The 21,230-nt window shown below is 35.4% G+C and overlaps 1 protein-coding gene across 5 annotated transcripts in view; it reads left to right on the plus strand.

Annotated features, from left to right (window-relative positions):
* The window catches only part of PLEKHA5 (pleckstrin homology domain containing A5), a 236,352-nt gene that overhangs the window by 175,136 nt on the left and 39,986 nt on the right, over positions 1–21,230 (plus strand). The window contains exons 16-17 of one of the 5 annotated variants that reach the window (XM_080812525.1): positions 15,772–15,852; positions 20,823–20,858. The exons of 3 other annotated variants lie outside the window; for them this stretch is intronic. In XM_080812525.1, coding sequence (XP_080668651.1) covers positions 15,772–15,852; positions 20,823–20,858 — 117 coding nt within the window. The remainder of the gene's footprint in view (positions 1–15,771; positions 15,853–20,822; positions 20,859–21,230) is intronic. One more of the 5 variants, XM_080812520.1, reaches the window with a different exon arrangement.

Raw genomic sequence — 21,230 nt, forward strand, 5'->3', positions numbered from 1 at the left:
TCATTAAGGCTTATCTCCGTTTGGAGTTGACCTAATTAAAGAAATAGGTACCAAGCCGTGAATGCCTTGTAGGAAGACCGAGAGAGGGGTGGTTGTAGTGTTCTCTGTATTCCCAAAGGGAGATTTAACTATGGATGAGAAGTGTGGTCGTCATTTTTAATTGCGTAACTTTGGTCCTTATTTGCCATCTGCTCCTGGTGTTTGGTCTTCGCTAAACTATATAGAGTCAGTTTAACAGTGGCCTATAGTTCCTTGAATTACCTCAGTGGTAGCAGTGGGTGTGAATGGCAGTTCATGACTAGGGACTGACACTTCCATATTTTAGTTTTTATGAAACTCTCTCTTAATACTTAATTTTAATTTGATGGGAATTTTTGATATGTTCTTAGACATAGGATTTCTTCCAGTGAATGCATTTTTTATCTATATAAATTAAGCTATAATGTGTTTTAGTTTGTTTCAAAATGTTGAGACTTGAATATTTTAGCAAATGGAAGAGGTTACTGTGGAAAATGTTGTAAGACAGATGTTTACATATTTATAGTTGCCTGCTTAAAACAAAATAATAATGTACTGATTTAATTTAGTTATATTTAAAGAGGGATTTTACATTAGGATAACCTTTTAAAAGATGTTCTTTTTTTAATTTTTAAAAGAAATATACTTAAGATATTTAAAGTATAAAAAAGCATATTTAAAAAACACACTTTTCTTTATATTAATGAATTTTAATAGTTTATTTTCCCACAACATGTTTTCATCATGATTTTGTCTATGGGAATGCGTTAGAAATCATGACTCCAGATTCCAGTCTGCACCCCAGAGACTGGTACTGTTGAAATTTAACCACAGTGTTAAATTGTACACTTTGAAAGCAGTCTGATAAAGACACGTTAGCCAGTGAAATGGTAGAAATAAGTCTTCCCTCAAAATGTGACATTGCCAAAAAGCCTCTACGATACATGGTAAATAACTTTCATAAAAGCTCCTTTGCCCATAAAGCTAGAGATAGTTCTGAATAATAGTGAGATACTACAAAAATTAGGTGTAAACCACAGTATAAATGTGAGTCTGAAGTTCTATAGTATCTCTGGAAATAAACCTAGTGGTTCGCTGTGATTTATTACTTACCTCCATAAATGAAAACTGGAAGTACAGAGACCTGAGCCTTTAGAAAATCACAGCACTGACAGCTGGCCCAGTCATTGCAGGCGACTCTTGATCTCCTGGTCGTGAGTTCAGACCCCAAGTTGGAGGTAGAGGTCACTTGAATAAATAAATAAACTTAAAAAAAAAAAAAAAAACAACACCCTAGGAAAGTTCAGGTAAGTAAATGGAAATACCACCATTTGCTAAGGTGATTATCCTCAGCTCCTTTTCCCAGGTTGAGCTGTCTCTGCCCTTTGCCCAAGTGACCCAGATTCGACTGAGGTTTCTGTTCCCCTTGGTCCTCTCTCAGCACTCTGCCGAGCCTGTGCTATCGGAAAGGATAATGCTAATAGTCCTGTTGGTGGCTTCCAAAAATCTCAATTTTTCACTGATCCTCTCTATTCCCTCTACATGTCAGTAGAGATTTGCCAGTAATTTGCCTTTTTCTTATTTGCCTTTATTTCTTAGATCATGAAATAAAGTTATATTGGTCCAATTTTTAAATTTTGTGGTAACGAAAAGAATTATAATTATTTGAATCCTTATTTGCACAGAGTAAGATGATTTCTAATGGGAAAAAATAGGCCATTTTTAGATATAATTAGACAATTTATAGAAATAAGGTGGTGGCTTTGCCCAGAAATTCAGATATGCCTAAACAAATATCCTTAAGGTTTCCTAAAGAAAATCTCTCTTTAAATAAATGAAAAAAATTTTTTGTTTTAAATAATTACATTTAATGTAAATGAAATATTTACTTTTGAACTGTTCTATATTTTATATCAGTAGTAAGGTTATTATGTTACCGGAAAAAATCTTAATAATTTTGAACTTTAATGAAATTTTTTTCATTCAGCTCAAACATTTCCATCTTTTAAAAAAACATTTCCAGCTTTTAATCTTGTTACTGCCAGTAACCTATTGTAGATTACCAAATCTGTTGTTTTTGTTGGCATTATTGGTTGCCTGGTTTATACACTGATTCACCAGTTTTTATATAACTGCAAATTGGAAAGTAGATTTTAAAATCTGAAAGTCGGAGGAAAAGGCTCCTGGTCACATTTTATACTACGTATAGTACCAAATAAACATGTGCTAATTAATACTCACTTTCAACACCTACACTCCTAGCTCAAATCGTTAGAATAACCAAAGGCCAGCAACAAGATGCATTCTCTCTTCTGCCCCTTGTGAGATAGTCAAAAGAAAGTTTTTATTGATTGAAGTTCATGAAAAATAGAGCCAAGTATAGTCTCTGAGTTGCTTCAGAGGTAAATTCATTTCTGTTATCACTAGAATGCTTATATTGTAACAGATGAGAAATAAAAATGCCTTATCTGAGATTCTGAGTATCTACATGGTACATACAATCAATCCAAAAATCTTGACTTCTGGTCCCTGTAGCTTGAGCAATATAACTTGACTTCAAATTAACCACCATTTTGAAGATGAGTCCTGTACTGAAGTGTTTTTAACAATAACAAAAGCCGTACTAATTATGTGGTAGGATCTTCTTCTGCTTTTTGTTTCATTTTGAAGTATACGATTATCATTTGCTTATGCTGCTACAGCCCAGTAAGTAGACTGTTCACAGTCTACATTTATTAAGACTAGCCTAGGTTTGTCATTATTGTGAATTTTAAGATAGCCTATGAACATACAGTAGTGCTAACTGGATATACTTTATGTACCTCATTTAGGTTTTATTTAGAAAATGAGTAAGTACTTAACTTTTTTGGTCAGTCATGAAGGGAAGATTAATAGCAATGGGGAAATGAGAATGTGTCTATCCCTTTATCCATTTATCTCACCCCTATTTTAGCTCCTCCCTCCATTTGTTTCTTTCTTCCTCACATGCTTTTTCTAATTTTCCCTATTAGCAAAAAGGAGCTGTGAGAAAATTTAGATGGTGTTCCCTTTCTCTTCTTCCTAAAACCTTCCTGCCAGCTTTCCATGTAGGCAGTGATAACAAAATGAGACGCTAGGAGCTGAAACAGGCAATGAGTAGGTAGGTAGGAATGGACAGAAGGCTCGGAGAACTTGGAGCTCTGCTTCACAAGCTTTTTGTCAGCATGCTGTCTCCTTATGGGTAAACCAAACATGTGGCCCACCCTCTCCACCATCAGCGCTCCGGCTCACCCCACTCTGACTCTGTTACAGCATTCCAGTGGCCAACCTCCTCCTCTAAGAATTCTTGCCACAGTAAATGGAGAATAACTTCTGCAGATCTGAGCTTTACTTGCACTGGGACTGCAGCAAGTATTTTTCTCATCTTTCAAATATAAAATTGTATTGTAACATTAAATTGCTTTTACGAATTGCCCTTAAAATTATGGCATTCTGCCTTTACCCCTCTCCCTTTAAGAATCATTATGGTTACTTGTACCAGAAACATTTGCTTTAGAACGGAAAAGGAAGAGACGTACCTCCATCAGCCGCATTTGTGTTGGGGGTTGCCTCTTCCCCATATACTCAAAAGCTCTTTGTGAAAAGAATATTCCTCTGTTCCAATAATTAGTGAAATTGATTTACTTCTACCCAGCTGGAGCTGTGTCCTTGCCGCTAGAACATATTTAAGTCGTTTCCGAATATAGCATCAAAGAGTATATTCTTTACCATCAGATGGCTAAAGGATCTCATTATCTTCAAATTCTCATAGAAAAACTGGAAATTTCTCCTGACAAACCAGTTTGCCATAATAAAAGAATTTTCCACAATAAAAGAAAAAAACAGCCCACGCATACCCATGGTGTTCTTTGTTGTATAAAAATGTTGAAGAATTCCAAGAATCAATAGCTAAATCTTTCTGTCTTATTTTATCAGTACATTTTTTTAAGTATCCTCAAATGCTTGTGGGGAAGATAAGAAACTCATTTTATTTTAATACTAACTTTTAAAACACCCTGAAGAGTAAGCTAAACTTTCTAATTTGCAAAAGTTTTGTAATAGCATTGAGATAGCCTTTCAAGAAATTAAACTATGTAGACACAGTCTGACCACTTTTAAACATACTTATGCCAAGAGAAATGTAAAAAGGAACAATTAACAGAATGTATGTCATTGGTACTGAAACCATTCAAGGTAAAAACCCAAGAATACTTTTTTGCATTTTGTTCTTTGTGTGCATGAAAGACAGCCTCCCTATAAGGGAAGAAATGCTAACAAGATGATTGAAAAGATTCTTGATGGCTTTCATTGTTCCTGTCAATTCAGCAACTTCATTCTGTGGAGCTATTAGGCAGGATCCCATTTTCTCTAATATTTCAAGGGGTCTTGGAGTGTCTATTTTTAGGGATGATTGATAGAGAACGTTTCCAGGGGATATAGAATAGGCATTTGGCTAAAGCAAGCTAAAGATACTGGAAAAATGAAAATATGTTATTTAACATTTATTAACCCTGCTAGTTACATGGTACAGAACATCTGTATTTCTTATGCCTTGCTATTAAGAGAAATCCTTTCTCCCTTACACCTCCTTCTTCCATTCTAATTCGGTCTCTCCCTTCCTCTTCCTCTGCATAATCTGATCACAGAAGTAGTAGGGAGAGAGGGATAATATTCAGGGAATTCTTCAGCAATATAGGACATCATAGTGGCAGAACTCTAAGAAGACTAAGTAGACAGTGGGTAGACCAGAACTGGAAATTCTGTATGTGTTGATTCTGATCTCTTGGCCTATCCACTGCCTAGACATTATTATCATGATTTTCCTATTTCTTACTAGTAACTAATCTGTCCCTTTTTGCTGTTTTCACTCATCTCAGCCTTAACTGGGAAGTTCTCTGGTTTTGTTTTTGTTTTTGCTTTTTAAGCAGACTCCACGCCCAACACGGGGCTTGATCTCATGACCCTGAGATCAAGACCTGAGCTGAGGTTAAGAGTCAGGCACTTAACTGACTGAGCCACCCAGGTGCCCCAGAAGTTTTCTGGTTTTCAGTGTTCCCTCCTCTGAGCATTCACCTACACATCATTTTACTAGGTGTCTCTTAGTTATTCTTCATCTCTAGCCCCTGAATTTCTCCCAGAAAACAGAGTCTGTGATGTGGGCGTCCTTGATTTGCACTTATTCTCAGGAAGTTTATTTTGGGAAGTGATACCAGGGTACCGAAGTAGAGAGAGTGAGCAGGGAAGGAGGGAATATATTATCAAGTGCCACACACAACTTGGGCCTCATCTGACTGATACTTGTGGATGAAACACTGCAGAATTGCCCAGCTAAACAGAAGGAGGAGGGCCCATCCTGTACTGGCCGCCATCCTCCTCTGGCAAGGGCTACCTCTTGAGACTAACTCTCCAGCATACTGAGGTAACACATACATGAGCACCCAGTGGGTTCCCATGCACAAAGTGGTTGTTGGCTCAGCAAGAGCGGAAATAAAAAATGGGCTAATAGGATTTAGAGAAGGGCACAAAAGGTATCCAAAACACATCACTGCCTTTCCACTTACGTGTTTCTAGTTGCTCGTGGAAATCTGCACTTGGACAGTCTGCCTTCAGTACAGTCCCAGCGTGTCCAAAATTTGGATTGTCATCTTATCCTTCAGTTCCCTGACCAAAAAACTAAAAGCAAAAATCGTTCAAAATATTGTTCACCTTTAACATCATTGGTGTAACATTTATTGAGCTCATCATCCTTGGGGAAGAGCTACCTGGCTTTGAGAAGGGTCAGGACCTTTATTTTAGCTATTGCCTTAGATTTAGAACTCAAAGTGGTTTAAGCCCTCAAGGGAAAAGAAAAAAGGGAGACCCAGTCTTCTCCTCCAGCTATGGGTAGGAGAACCTGACACCAGTCTTGGATGGTCTGATTGCCTAGACGATGAAAAGAAAAACCAATGGCAGCCTACCTAGAAGGATCTAAGATATGACAGTCCTGTTCTGCCACGCTAAGGGTAGAAATTACACACATGTATAAAAATGGAAGAATTAAATCAGACAGCTTCCTGGAGTTACAGTATGTTCTCCTACTATTTTATCTCCCAACACCATCACAATTAAAGTTTAAAATACCATGAAACCTTGACGGAGCACCTGGGTGTCTCAGTGGGTTAAGCCTCTGCCTTCGGCTCAGGTCATGATCTCGGGTCCTGGGATCGAGCCCCGCATTCGGGCTCTCTGCTCAGCGGGAAGCCTGCTTCCCCCTCTCTCTCTGCCTGCCTCTCTGTCTTCTTGTGATCAGTCTGTCAAATAAATGAATAAAATATTTTTTAAAAATACCATGAAACTTGAATTTAAAGTCCTTTAAGAACATTTACTGAAAACAGGAAAATCATGACGTTCTGTACAACTATCTGAACAGGTATTTTAGCTGAATACATAATACCTGCATGGTGTTTATTCAGGATATTAGAGGCCATCATAACACCCTATATGTACTAATAAGCTCCTCATTACCATTTATAAAATTTTGGCCATATTAAAAGCACCTGCCACTCTGTCTTTCAGCTAACTCCAGAAATTTCACCAACCTTTTACTACAAAATAAGGTCTCTTTTCGATTTGTCATTCAAACCCTCACTCCTCTACCACCACCACCCCAACCTGTGAAACACTTCGTTTCCTAGAGCCCCTTTTCTCCAGCCAGCAGCTCACTGTTTCTCAATACTGCTTTAAAAAGCAATCCCGTTCTCTACATTGTGCATCTGCCCGGTCTGTACCTGTTTGTCCAGAGCTTAAGTAACACTGCAGTTTCCAGAGCACAGTCACGTACAGTATCCCACCCGGGCTGCTTATATACACATACTCTGTAGCATGTGGGCCAGTTGAATTTGTCCCCATAAGTCGGGATTAATGCTTTGCCCCAAATCACATAGCTAGGATGAGTACATTGTGTTAAGGAATTTTCTTTCCTTTTTCTCCACATCTGTTTGCCTTCCTTCAAAATTAATGGAGTTGTTCTTAACATTTTCCTACCTAACAAGATGGCAAAATGAAAACAATTTCCCCACCCCTCCTAAATGCATAATATTTATATAGTTCTATTTTGTATTTACCAAAGCAGATATTTTTGTAGCCCAAAGACTGTAGCTTTTCTTTCTATCTCATTTTTTTTTTTTAAAGATTTTATTTATTTATTTGACAGACAGAGATCACAAGTAGTCAGAGAGGCAGGCAGGAGAGAGAGGAGGAAGCAGGCTCCCTGCTGAGCAGAGAGCCCGATGTGGGGCTTGATCCCAGGACCCTGGAATCATGACCTGAGCCGAAGGCAGAGGCTTTAACCCACTGAGCCACCCAGGCGCCCCTTTCTATCTCATTTTTATTAATTTTTTCAGAATGTTCATTCAGCACAGATTTATGGAGCTCAGTGTGTAAGGCAGGAAGTTAACTATAAATTCTATAGAGTTACTATAATTTTTTTTTTTACTATGAATTCTATAAAGTAGAATTCTTTAATTATTTTCGAAGCCCAGGAAGGGAATAAAGTTGAGCATAAAGACCAAAATCATTTTTTAAGATTGAGCTAAGAGTATGATCATAAAGCTGATAAATCTTTAAATTAATGGTAGGAAATCTGCTATTCAGTGCCAGTTGTAACTCAGAATACAATTCCTATTAATAAAACCCAGGTCCTTGTGTCTAGAAGATATTTTAACTTTGAGTTAAAGCGTGAATATATTTTAGAGCAAATTTACCCACAGCCAAAACAAATAACCTTTTTTTACCAACAGACAGATTTTCACTCTTGGAATGTTTGTCCCTTTAAAATGATGGGGCACCTGGGTGATTCAGTCCGTTAAGTGTCTGACTTCAGCTCAGATCATGATTCCCAGGGTCCTGCATCAGGCTCCCTGCTCAGCAGGGAGTCTGCTTCTCCTTCTCCCTCTGTCCCTTCCCCCCTACTCCTTTTCTCTCTTGCTCTCTCTCTCTCTCAAGTAAATCTTTATTTTTTAATACATGCAAAGAAGAGAAAAATACAACCGTATTAAACATCACACACACAATAATACATTTTTACAAAGTGGATTTTGAGTTCTTTAACTGTTTTTGGCTGCCTGTGAATCCCAGGAATAAAAATGGTAGAGCAACAGATAATAATCTATTCCTTGAAGCTGAAGAAACAGTGGTTAAGAATGAGTCATTAGGGGCACCTGGGTGGCTTGGTCGTTAGGCTCCTGCTTTCGGTTCAGGTCATGGTCCCAGGGTCCTGGAATCAAGCCCTGCATTGGGCTCCCTGCTTGACGGGAAGCCTGCTTCTCCCTCTCCTACTCCCCCCTGCTTGTGTTCCCTCTCTGACTGTCTCTCTCACTGTCAAATAAATAAATAAATATTTAAAAAATAAATAAAAAGAACGAGTCATAAAATCCTCTTAGTATAGTGGATATTTGATATGTAACTTTGCTTTTTTAGAGAGCATTAAAATGTCACCTTGGTTCATAAAATACGGAAAAAAAAAAAAGAATGGGTCATTAAATAAGGAAAATAGTTTAAGCCACCAAAGTAAAAATCAGATCTGTAAAGTTTGTCCTATAGCCAAAAGGATTTTAATTAAAACAAACAAACAAACAAACTTAAAAGACCCTTGGTAAAAAAAAAAAAAAAAAAGGGGGGTGAAACTCTGAAACTCACTGTGAATAAATTATATAACTAAATTATTTAGAAAGACATTACCTGAGACCTTCAAAGTTTTCTTCAAAATACACCAGAGGTGTATATATCTCAAAGTGGGGGCTCTAAAAATCCAGCAGTAAGTGATGTTGTGAGTACAGAGATTACCCTCCTTTTTTTCCTGCTGGGCTCAGGGTATTTTTATAATGTTTCTCCATAAGTGGGCCTTATAATCGGTGGTCCTGAAGCCAATACTTATTCTATCATCCAGTTTAGAAATGCTTCTGCTTTTTCTCTTAAGGGAGTGTCAGGTATGTTTGACTCCTATGTTAGTGTCCCAATTTGTTGTTCCTTTTTGTCTTTGTTTTTGTTTTTTTTAATCCATCTTTCTCCCTTGGAAAAGAAAAAGAGAAAATATTATATTGTCTAGCTGCATCTTTTAAAGTACCATTGATTCTTCTGAATATATAACAGTAGTAATACTTTCCCAAAGCTTTACTTTTAGAAAGCCTATATAGCATGGACAGTTTATTCAGATTGCTTTAAGATTTTCACAGTAATAGACCTCCAGCCCCATGAGTTATAAAGAGACTTATTTACATTCCTCTGTTTAAAAAGTCACTTCAAATTTCCCTGCTCCCTGTTAAACAATGAATAGTTTCAATAGGTAGTCATACCCTTCAATCTCAGGTTCTTGGACTTTCAGATGTTCCTGGAGTGAGAGTGGAAGGCATTTACATTGTCATTATCTAAATGACCTGTTTATAAAGAACCCTGCATGCCTCAGAGCTTCACCCTAGGCATGTCAAATTCTTTAGCGTTTTAGTCTTGCCACACTTCTTAAGAGTTTATTGATCTAGACGCAGGAGGACATTCTTGAGAAATGAATTCTTCAGTGATTAGGCCATCAGGGGTTTTTGCTATTGTTGAGACAGATTCTCAACTTAAAAATTCTTTTCCTAAGAAGTCATTAAGAACTCGGGAAAAGTCCATTTTCCATTTAAATGGAAAATGACAGCACAGAAATGAGTCTTCTCATTGGTTATCAGGACAAAAGCTCTGTGGGGTAGAAAGGAGTCATCCAGACTGCCTGCTCCAAAAAAGGAGGAAGCTGTTAGCACAGCATTCAGACTCAAACTCAATTACAAGACTGAGCCTGAACAAGTGTTTTCCCCTTCTGGGAATAAGATCCAGATCAGGGAAAAAATTACACTAAATTTACTTGTCTAGAATTTCTAAGCCTGCTGTCTAATATCATAGCCACTAGCCATGTGTGACTACTTAAGTTTACATTTAAAATAGTTATATTTTTATAAAAGTAAAATTCTTTTCCCCAGTCATACTAGCCACATTTAAAGGGCTGAAAAGTCACATGGCTACAATATTGGACTACACCAATATAGAACATTTTCATCATCAGAAAGTTCTATCGGACAACAAAACACAATTCTAGACAATTTATGATATAAACTTTTAAAGACCAATTAAGCCACTACTTAACCACTTCTTATATTTAAAGGAGGATTCAAGAATTTTAATCTCCTCCAAGGATAAATTATATGAATGACTGTCATGACTATGCTCACTGCATCTTTCTCTTTCCTGTCATTTACCCCAAAATTATTCAGGAGCATTTATCTCATGAGTTAGAATATCCTGTTCCTTCTGCATTAGTAGCTCGTCTAATTTCCAAGATAAAGACTTTGAAACTGGTATTTAGGAGTTGCTAAACAGATTGGACAACTGGCAGTTAGGATTCTTGACCCCACAGGTCCCCCATGACTCTGATGAGTCCACCAATATTATTAATAATGAGAGTCAGTTGATTTTTTTAAGGGGGTTTATTATCTTAATGTTTTATCTCATATAAAGTTAGTTATTTTAATGTAGATGTAATACTTGCATTTAGGTAATTAGTTTGGAATTTTTCATCTTTTGGTATTTGTGCAGATAGCTTAATTAACATTTAGTACCGACTCATCAAGACCTTGAAAAAGTCTTTATTGGGGGACAGTTGAATTAGTCCGGAATTACTTGAGTTAGTGTCCAGATGGGACCATGGTTATGAAGCCTGATTTCCTGTCAGAACTATCAGTGGACCTCCTTCAGAAAGAAAGCAAGTGTAATTCTCAGGGCCCTCCTTTCCCTAATCCCCAGTTCAGAATTGCCAGAGCCCAGCCCTTGATACCGTGTTAAATGTCCATAGGTGATTTTTTTTTTCCTTTTCCGTCAGGTTTGAGAACTATTGAGGTAAATATATTTATCACGAGAAACACCAAAGACGTAAAGCATAGTTTTTCTGAAATAAGAACACTGTCTTAGTACTCTCTAACCTTTCTCGTGTATGGCACACATAGAAAGTGACGGTATTTATACAGCACCTTGGTGGGAACTGGAGGAGGTGCTGTCAGGAGCATGTTAGGCCCACTGAGGACTGAGGTGGTCCCTATCTGCACACACCTGTATTCCATTCCCTGCCCACAGGTGTCAGTTGGGAAGTTCTGTTCAAGATCCTAGGAAGTATGACATAGTTACATATGATTGTATTGAGAAGGTTTTTTGGTGATGGGTTTTTAAGTCAAGATATTTCTGATAGTAACATCAAAGGATACTTTATGTTCATATTAACCCAGCATCCCTCAAAACTGAGAGAGTCTGGAATTAAGTACCAGACTTTCTAGGTAGTTTTTCTAACATTTGGACTTAAAAGCTTAAGTAAAAAGATGTGGTTTTGTTGTAAACAAATACATCGACATTACCTAAGTGTATTTTCAAGACATTTCCACTTACGTTTTATTACTATAAAATGATGAGTCTTATTAATAGTTTATAATTTATCATAATTAGCTGAAACCTAAACTTATATTACCTATCACTTCAAACAAGGAGTTGAAGTATTTGGAATTGAAGCATTTAACTCATTTTCAAGTGAATCACTGAACATTTTCCATGTACTAATCAGTCTTTCTCTTGCTTTGATTCCCTAAAACAAAAGACATCGGCTGTTAACACCACTATCTTAATACCATCTAGGATCCTTGTATTCATATCAGAAGAGAATTATTAGATTTTTTTTTTTAACTAGAGCATGAAATTCCAACTTGCTCATGGAGCATTATGTATTTTTTTATGTCATTATTTACTACTTTAACTGAAAAGCTGTCATAATGTTTACATAGCCAAAGTCAGATGGAATATGCTATTTCAGTGTAAGTTCTAGAAACAAGTTAGTTTCAGGGCACCTGGTTGGCTCAGTCAGTTAAGCATCTGCCCTCAGCTAAGGTCATGATCCCGGGTCCTGGGATCGAATCCCGCATCGGGCTCCCTGCTCAGTGGGAAGCATGCTTCTCCTTCTCCTGCTCCCTGTGCTTGTGTGTGTGTGTCTCTCTCTCTGTCAAATAAATCAGCAAATAAAATCTTTAATAAAAAAGAAGCTAGTTTCCAAGTATTAAATACAGAATATTTGAGGGGTGTTTTAGTGAAAGGAACTGCTGGTCTGTTTCTAGAATATATTTGGAGATAAAGCAGATCGAGTATTTCTAATTCAATAAATCTGGAAACAGTGAAAATTCAGTCAGATCAGTGAAATTGTTAAATAGGGACCAGACTCATTGTATGGGCTCTTGATGATTGGGTTCAGTTTCCAGCTGTCACACACCACATGGAAAGAGAGAGCCACCACACGCAGGACCACTCCCTTTCAAATCATGAACAGCCCACTGGTTAGTTGGCTAACAGCTTTTGGTTAGGTAGGTGTAGTGCCCTTAGAAAATCCAAAATGATCTCACTGCTTCTGCCTTTCCATAGATAATCTTATCCCATCTCTTGAGTAATTATGGGATCATTATTAGTAAAGTAGAAAACCAGGAAGTATATGAGCTGAAGAATAGGCACTGTTACCAAATTATGTTTTACTTTAACACTATGAGAACATCATAGTTCTGGCAAAGAAATTTTTAGACCATCCTGTCACTTTGGTATTTTAATGACATCAAAGTTTCTCAAATTGTTCATTAGCATTATCTGGGATTCAGGGTATCTGTATTCTTTTCAAGTTCCTCAAGTGGTGTGTATGTGGGTTAAGAATCCCCAGTCTAAACTTGAATTTGGATTCTCAAGTAATAATAAAAAGGGTAGAAACGGTATTACAGGTAGTTATGTATTTACAAATGTGTTGGGTAGCTTACTTTTTTAAATTAGTTAACATTTTTTCTAATAAATTTCTGATATGGATACAGATTCCTAAGACAGAATAAAGGTTTACAAGAATTCTTCTAGGGGCGCCTGGGTGGCTCAGTGGGTTAAAGCCTCTGCCTTCGGCTCAGGTCATGATCCCAGGGTCCTGGGATTGAGCCCTGCATTGGGCTCTCTGCTCAGCAGGGAGCCTGCTTCCCTTCCTCTCTCTCTGCCCGCCTCTCTGCCTACTTGTGATCTCTGCCTGTCAAATAAATAAATAAAACCTTAAAAAAAAAAAAAAAGGAATTCTTCTAGATCAGGACCTTACCACACCAGACAAATCCAGTAGGTTTCTTCCCACCTTAATTCCCAGCCTTGAACATGATATGAACACATGGTGCGAAGATTTTTCTTAGCTTTGCACCACCAAAGAGTATTTGCCAGAGAAAATGATTATTTCATTAATTTTGTTTATTTCATGTTTATATATTTTTATCCTTGACTCTTTAGTAATGTTCTTTTAATTAGAAAATCAATATCTACTCTGGGGAAAACTTGGGAAATGGAGAAAAGTATAGAGAAAGGAAAAAATAATCCACAGTTCCACAATTCAAAATAATTGCTGCTAACATTTTTATTCCGTTGTTGTACTAAATTGTCAGTTTCTAGAGATGACTTCTAATTTTAATACTCTAGGATTTGTTATGTATGAAGTTTTTCATAATGGAAAATAGTCAATTTCTGAAATGATCTCTGAAACACTGCAATTTTTATAATTTAAACACTATTTTTGCTTTTAGTTTTTCTGTTCCTAAGTTAGGTTCTTCTTGCAAAAAAAACCCTTCTCAGTATCTGAATATTTAATAAGCTTTGACATGTAAATCAAACAAACATTTTTAAATCACAAATATGGCATCCCTTGATACACGTGCATATTTACCCTCTCAAAGTAGTCCACTAAATAAGTCAGGCTTGATTACCCTTCTGTAGAAACCATATTGTCCCTTCAAGGAAATTTGCCAGCCTTAGAATATGAATATTTGTCCTTAATCTGTACTATATTGAAGCTCCACTTGGAGATATGAGCCATGTTGACCTAGCCATTTGGCACAAGGGCTGATCAGTAGTGCCAGGTTTCCAAGACTCCATGGGCAATTTCAGTTTGACCTTGAGTATCATTTACATTTGGATACTCTCTGATCTCTGTTACTTCTTAAAACATTCATGCTCCAGACCTTCACCCAATGCAAAAAAAATTTGAGTCCAGTATTATTTTGACTATTCCATGGTATGCTATTGGAAAAATAGTAATGATGAGATTGCTTTGAAAATTAAAATTTAAAATGGATAGGGACTTAAGCTTACTGTGTTATATAAAGTGTGTATCAACACAGTCAAATGAGTAAGACAAAACAAAAAGCAGTTGTACTTAATCCAAGATCTACATTTGACTAAGATAACTAATATTCCCTTAAAACATAGAAGGCACATGAAAGCATAAAGAGGTCTTAAATTCCCAGGATAAAAGTTTTTTTCTCCTAAAGTAAATTTACATCTATAGGTGTCTATTTATAAGTTACTTTCCAACACTGTAAAAAAATTGCTCTGACCTGCATATCAACACATCTGTTTCTTGTGTACATGAAATGTCACCTGTAAATGACTTAGTCCCTTACTAGATAGCGTTGCAGAGGAGAAAAAGAAGTTTATATTTAAATGATATGCAGATGTTGAGATTTGAAAATAAATTATTTTTTAATAAATTATTTAGGTTGAATAAAACTTTAAAAAAAAATTAAACCAGTCACCAGTTTCTAATTTGACAATCAAAACATTTTATTGACATGAAATATTGGTAACTAGGCTGAAAATAAAATTGTCTAGATGTACACTTTTCAGGATTTATCTTTTACTTACATTATGTATCTATTAGTCTAAAGATTAGTAACCTTTTATTGTAGATTTAATGGAATCAATAAAGTAGCATTTGTTAACTGTAATAAAATGCTTATTTTCTGTAATTTGCAGGGTGAAAATCTTGTAAAGTACATGTTGCACATTGCAATTATAAACAGACTTGTTTGCTTACAAATGGTACAACATCATTGGCCTTTTACCCTCTGAATATTATGATGATTCTCTTTTGAATGCTTTATCTCTTGAGTCCAGAACCTCCTAAAACAAATATTTTTCTAGAGGCAGTAATTAAGTACAACATTAGCTGGAAATGTGAAACATGGTTTCAGCCTTTTTAGGAACCAGGGAGATACATCGAGTCTTTGCTCAATAAATTTTAGTTTGCATGTCCTTGAAATAATTCTGCATGTTGTGTTATACTGTAAGAAGATCCAAAGCAGATTGTGTACAAATTTCTATCAAAATTAACCTTAGTGAAATCTGTGATTATCTAAATGACAAGATACACTGAATATTATAAAATTTTAATACAAGAAAACTAATATTTTTCTGATCAGTTACACAAAGAACTCAGTATCATTTTAAGCTTTTTTACTAAATAAGTAATCAATTAAATGATACTGTTTTCTCCTTTTAAGTAGGTTTTCATCCTGTAATTTATTCTTTGAATAAGGCATGATGCTTTATCATCTATCCTAGCATATGTAAGAATATTCATCCACTATATTCATTATATTTGTAAAGTAAAACCTTGCAGCAATATTGCAATTAGTAAGCTTTTCTATAACCTGGGAAGTATTTTACAGAATTTAATACTTGCTTGAAATGGTTTATATAAGTTAAAATCTGTACAACCTTGGGGTAAAATGTAAACAACTGCACTATTAGGAAGATATTAAAGTAGAGGCTATATTTACAGTGTCGTCTTTCAAATCTAGCTGTGCTGTAAACTGATGTTTGCTGTATGCTCCTCCTGATTTGAAATAGATGAAAGAAAATGAACCTATTATCACCATGGTTCACACAATGATTGAGAACTCGGCGCTAAGACCCCAACTGTACCAGCAAGTAAGGTCTCGGACAGTGAATGATACTGCTTTATCATCTGCAAAATCCCTCAGTGACAGTTTTGGTTTACCCCCAGAGTTACTCATAACATTAGTGTTTTCTTATTTCATTTTTTTGTTTCTGTCTATTTGGAAAAATGCAATTCATCCATGCTTTTTAAGATGCTGCAGTATTCTTAGCATGGCTTTGCTGAACATTTTGCTGTTGAATATTAAGTGTGCCATTTTCCTGAAGTTTTTGTGCAGAGTATTTGATTGATATGTACTTGGAGGTCTGCAGTACATTTGCAAATTTTTTACTAGATTGCCATTAATTTCGGTTAACTCTAAAAGCATTAGAACTGATTTCTAGGGAAAAGTTTTAAAAATATATTTTTTTCCTTTTAGGGACAGCCCTCATCCCACCCTACCCCACCCCACTCTTAGGAATAGATAATATTTGTATGGGAGTTATTGAAATCTAGTTTCTATACTGTGGTATAGTAAGACCTAAAGAGAGCTACTTCTTGACATACTGGGAATATCTTCTCCCTGTATTCTTATCTGTCATTTTTGTGCTATCATATACATCATCTTACCTCATTCTTTTCCCTAACTCAAAATAGATGCCATGGAGCTGGCTGGCTTTAATTTAGGACCTTCGTAATCTGCAGATCTGCAAAAGAAGTCATTTTATACATTCCTATCCAGTTTTTTTTTTTCATGGTCTAAATGTTCTTAGCTGTGTGTTTTGCAACATCAGCTTCTTCCACTTCAACACCTTCAAATTACTGTGGCCTATGACCTGTTACAATACTTTAAAACTCATAAGAAGAAGAAAAATTAACTAACATGAAAAATGAATGTGTTTTGATTAAAATACAAAAAAGCACCTAGTAAAACAAAGCACCTTGAACTCTCTGGCTTTCCAGGCCTCTGGTTTGCTTTAGTCCTCTTGGGATCAGCATCATGGATGGGCCATACAGCGATTGGTAGGACTGTGACGGGACTCTTATTTCTGAGCAAAGCTTTCTATCAATAAAGAAATGAAGTGTTAAATATTTAAAGTTAAACAGCTTTACTTTTCAAAGGAAAATGAAATCTTTGTACTTTTAAAGTAACCAGATTGGAGAACCTTGACACTTCATTCCAAAATGCCACTGCTGAGAACCTTTAGCCCTTGTTCTGGAATTGATACCTTTCTCAGTGGTGACTGAAGCTCTCACTTTATCATTTTATATAATGCTAAATGACAAGAGATCAAAGGCATGTTGCTATAATAGGTTATATTTTCAGTAAGAATAATAGCCTGGGTTTTCAGTTTGGTTTGGATTGGCTTTTCTTTTTTATATTGGTCAGTAATCAGGATTGATGATGCAGAAGTCATTGCTGATTGAAATTACCTAGTTGCACTAAAAGTTCTAAATGGAGTTCTCCCAAAGTGTGGCAGTGTTTGAGAGCAGTCTTACATACTGGTGTCACTGACCAGAACTATAGATTTATATAAATATATTTCCTCATTATTATCTTTCCTTATTAAGTATATGAATACTTGAAAGAAAAAAACTAAAATTGTGCAAAGAGATCTGAATGGCTAACATCAGCACCCATTCGTGGGCATGAGATAGGCCACAGATCACCAGGTAATCCCTGTTGGCTCTCAGTCCTCTATAGTTGAGGTGTCTTCAGGCAGTCCTTTTTTAAAAAAATCAGCCATTAATAAAGTACTTAATTGTTACAGGACATCACTGGTGGATAACAGTGACCTTCAGACACACTTCCTAGACCCTGTTTATTAATTTGCATCAATTGAAATTAGATCTTATTTTTTTCTTCAGATTTCCATTACTATGTTCTTATCCAAAGGAAATCTTCATGGAAGTTTATATTGTACACTCTTACATTGTGCTTCTCTGACATTGCATCACAGTGCTGTGTTATAGGTTCCTGAAATACAACTGAAAATATAGTGGCGATATCATGTTTTATGATATGTTACTCTGAATCATGGCCATTGGGGTTTCTCGCAGGAGAACCTTTATGTTTGCATTTTCTTAGGAAAAAAAGGACATCAGAAAAATTACCTATGCGGGAATTTTTTTAGAAATGGTAATATAAAAAGGACCTAAAGCTGAATCAAAACAAATGCTAAATCAGTGCACATTGTGTTGAAAGATTCCTCTACATTTAATAATCATTCTACCATCTTTCCCAATTACATTTTTGTACTAGAGTTTTTATAAAATAATAATAAATACTTGTTTTTAAAAGTACAGCTAATTTTAGCAAATACCTACAGTCCTGTGAGCGTTTTTTGAGTCCTCATAAAGTGTCTAATTTTATCAGATATTTCCCCAAAGCCCTTTTTTGGGGTTTATATATATATTTATGAATTTTAAAATACATACATATGTATATTTAAAAAGGATACTGTAGAAAGTTAGATTTTTATTAACAAAAGTAATTTAATGCCAGCCCCATGTTTTTAAGTATTGTTAGATATTTTATTATGAAGAAGCTCTTTCTAAATATAGCACATATCCTCATGTATGTATGTCAATAATAAAATTTGTATAATATACTTCTCAAATTGAGGCTTGAGCACGCCTCAGCCTTTCAAAATTCTACATAGCCCATTTTCATTTGCTTTTCTAGTGCCGTGAGGTACTTCAAAAAAAGGTATTCAAACCCAGAATTTTTTTTCTTTTGCTAGAGATGAGTTTGAAAAATGATGAAAAGTATTGCCATGAAACATGATTCTTATGCAGAACTTAATGAGAATATTCATGAAATTACTCTTTTCTTATTAGTAGCATTTTCATAATGATGAGTAAGGAAACAAACTTCTTCAGTTCTAGATAGAAATTTTTTAAGTAATCTATACCCATCTTAAGAAGAGCCTCAGTAGGGGCACCTGGATGTCTCAGTGGGTTAAAGCGTCTACCTTCAGCTCAGGTCATGGTCTCAGGGTCCTAGGATCGAGCCCCGTGTCGGACTCTCTGCTCAGCAGGGAGCCTGCTTCCCCCTCTGCCTGCCTCTCTGCCTACTTGTGATCTCTGTCTGTCAAATAAATAAAATAAAATCTTTAAAAAAAAAAAAAAAAAAGAAGAGCCTCAGTAATTATTATCAGTAATGAAAAATAGGCCATGCTTAAAAGTTAATTATTTAAAGAATAATCTTGTTTCCTTATTCTTTTCTTCTGATGGCTAAAAGCAATATATAGTGCAAGGCTGATTATTTTAAGATTTTGTTAGTGTCTAATAATGAGTATTTTTATTGAATAATTTGATAAAAAGTTTAAATAAATTTTTTAGTGGTACTAAAAATAGAGAAACGATGATATAAATCTAAATTATTGTGCAATATATTTATATGGCTATAAGGATCTATCACTCCTAAATGATAACACAATACACATTTTTTATTAATTTGCCAACCGATGTGAAAATGAATATGCAGTAAGATTTCCTAAATAAAAACAGTATACTAAGGGGTGCCTGGGTGGCTCAGTTGGTTAAGCCGCTGCCTTCGACTAGGGTCACCATCCCAGTGTCCTGTGGTAGAGTTCCGCATGGGGTTCGTTGCTGGGCGGCAAGCCTGCTTCTCCATCTGCCTGCCCTGCCTGCAGCTCCCCCTGCTTGTGCGCTCGCACTCGCTCTCTCTCTCTCTCTGACAAATAAATAAATAAAATCTCTAAAAAAAATAGTATACTAATACCCTAAATTTATATTATTGCTAATACCCTAAAATTATATTATTGCTAAATTTCCATTTTAAAATCCTAGTCATTTTTCTGTTGACCCTGGGATATAGGATAGAATTCATATTTTAATCTAGCTATAGCACTATCCACTAGTTACATACAAATTTTACATTTCATGGTTTAGTAAAGCTGTTTTGCATTTAACTTTAAATATTAAGTGTATTTGGACATTTAGAAGCTAAAGGCTTTACATCCCTAATTTCTTATAAATGAGAAAATTTAATTTTGGCATTATCTTAATTTTTTATCATGACTCTAAGCATTTTAAAAACTTTTCATCACTTTTTTTTTTTCCCCCAGAAAAGAGTACAAATTATTTTCTTGGATCTAGGTGCTTTAATTGAGAATGACAATTGACACTTTAGGACATATTCAATGATCTTTATTTTAAAATAGTGCACAAGTATTCTGACTTTTGTCATTAAATTCATTTTTCATGTGATAATTCATTTCTATGAAAGTTTTGTTTAATCACTGCATATCCTTAAATAGTCACAGATTCATTTGCATGAGGATGTGAAAATAATGTCTTGAAATGAAACACATAAATCCAGGATTTCTTACTGTCTGTTTGTAATGCTTACATTTTTAACCTCCTGATACCCACATTTCTAGATCAATTCAAAGTTACCTGCTGTTTAAATTATGCCTCCTTTTGAAGATGTAACTGGCAAGCAGTATTTTAGAGTGCGCATATATAGTTAAAACATTTTTTATCATTTTTATTCATTTATATGTGTTTACATGAAGTTTAATTTTCCAATCTAGAATATAGTGGGGATACATTACTCCCATCCCCACTTTGAGAAAAAGTGTGCCATTTAGTAAACACGCAATGAGCCCAAGTAAATTTTTCCTGTTATGTTTTTGTAACTGTCTTAGCAGTCAATATAAAGTCAAAAGACAAGAGAGCATGAAATATTGAGAGGCTATGATGTTACCTGTGCTGTAACTGACGGGGATGGCTTTTGAAATCTTGATTAACACAAGCAGAAATGAAGATTTGTTTGACCAAAAGATATTGGGAAGAAGCCGAAGAAAGGATGTTTAAATGCATTGAACAGTAATTTCTTACAGTACCATAAGATAAATGGTGTCAATGAACACATACAAACTTTTTATGAAATTTGATTATCCGTAGTTTACAACATAGGCTTTCAGTTTTATGAGGTTTTGAATGAGTTTCCTCTTTTCAATTAAATCCATCCTTTTTCCCCATTATCTTTTAGTTCTTAAGACAGAAGAGCAAGATAAGTTTATATTGTGTATGTGTGTTTCTATATTATGTATATGTATACAGTATGTTAAAGGTTTTGTTAATAAAGTTGTACTGAGATGTGTTGGCATTTGAGTGTACACATACACAGTTGTGTGATTATGTGTATACTGCGAAGGATGGTTTTGACTGCTGAAATATGCTTGGTTTGAATATTTGATTCAGTACAGTTGCTATGATTGTATTTCGTCAATTTTTCACTAAAATAATGTGTGTCTTACAAATGGAAAATGTAAGGTGCTGTATAATTTGTTTGACCAACTTATTATTTTGTTTGACAAGCTTAAGTTAACACCATTTTATGTATTTGCATATTGTATCATTGTTAAATATTTTTCTACTTTTGTAATGATCTGTGTTT

This window comes from Martes martes, assembly GCF_963455335.1.
Source record: "Martes martes genome assembly, chromosome: 8".
In the NCBI taxonomy this organism is placed as follows: domain Eukaryota; kingdom Metazoa; phylum Chordata; class Mammalia; order Carnivora; family Mustelidae; genus Martes; species Martes martes.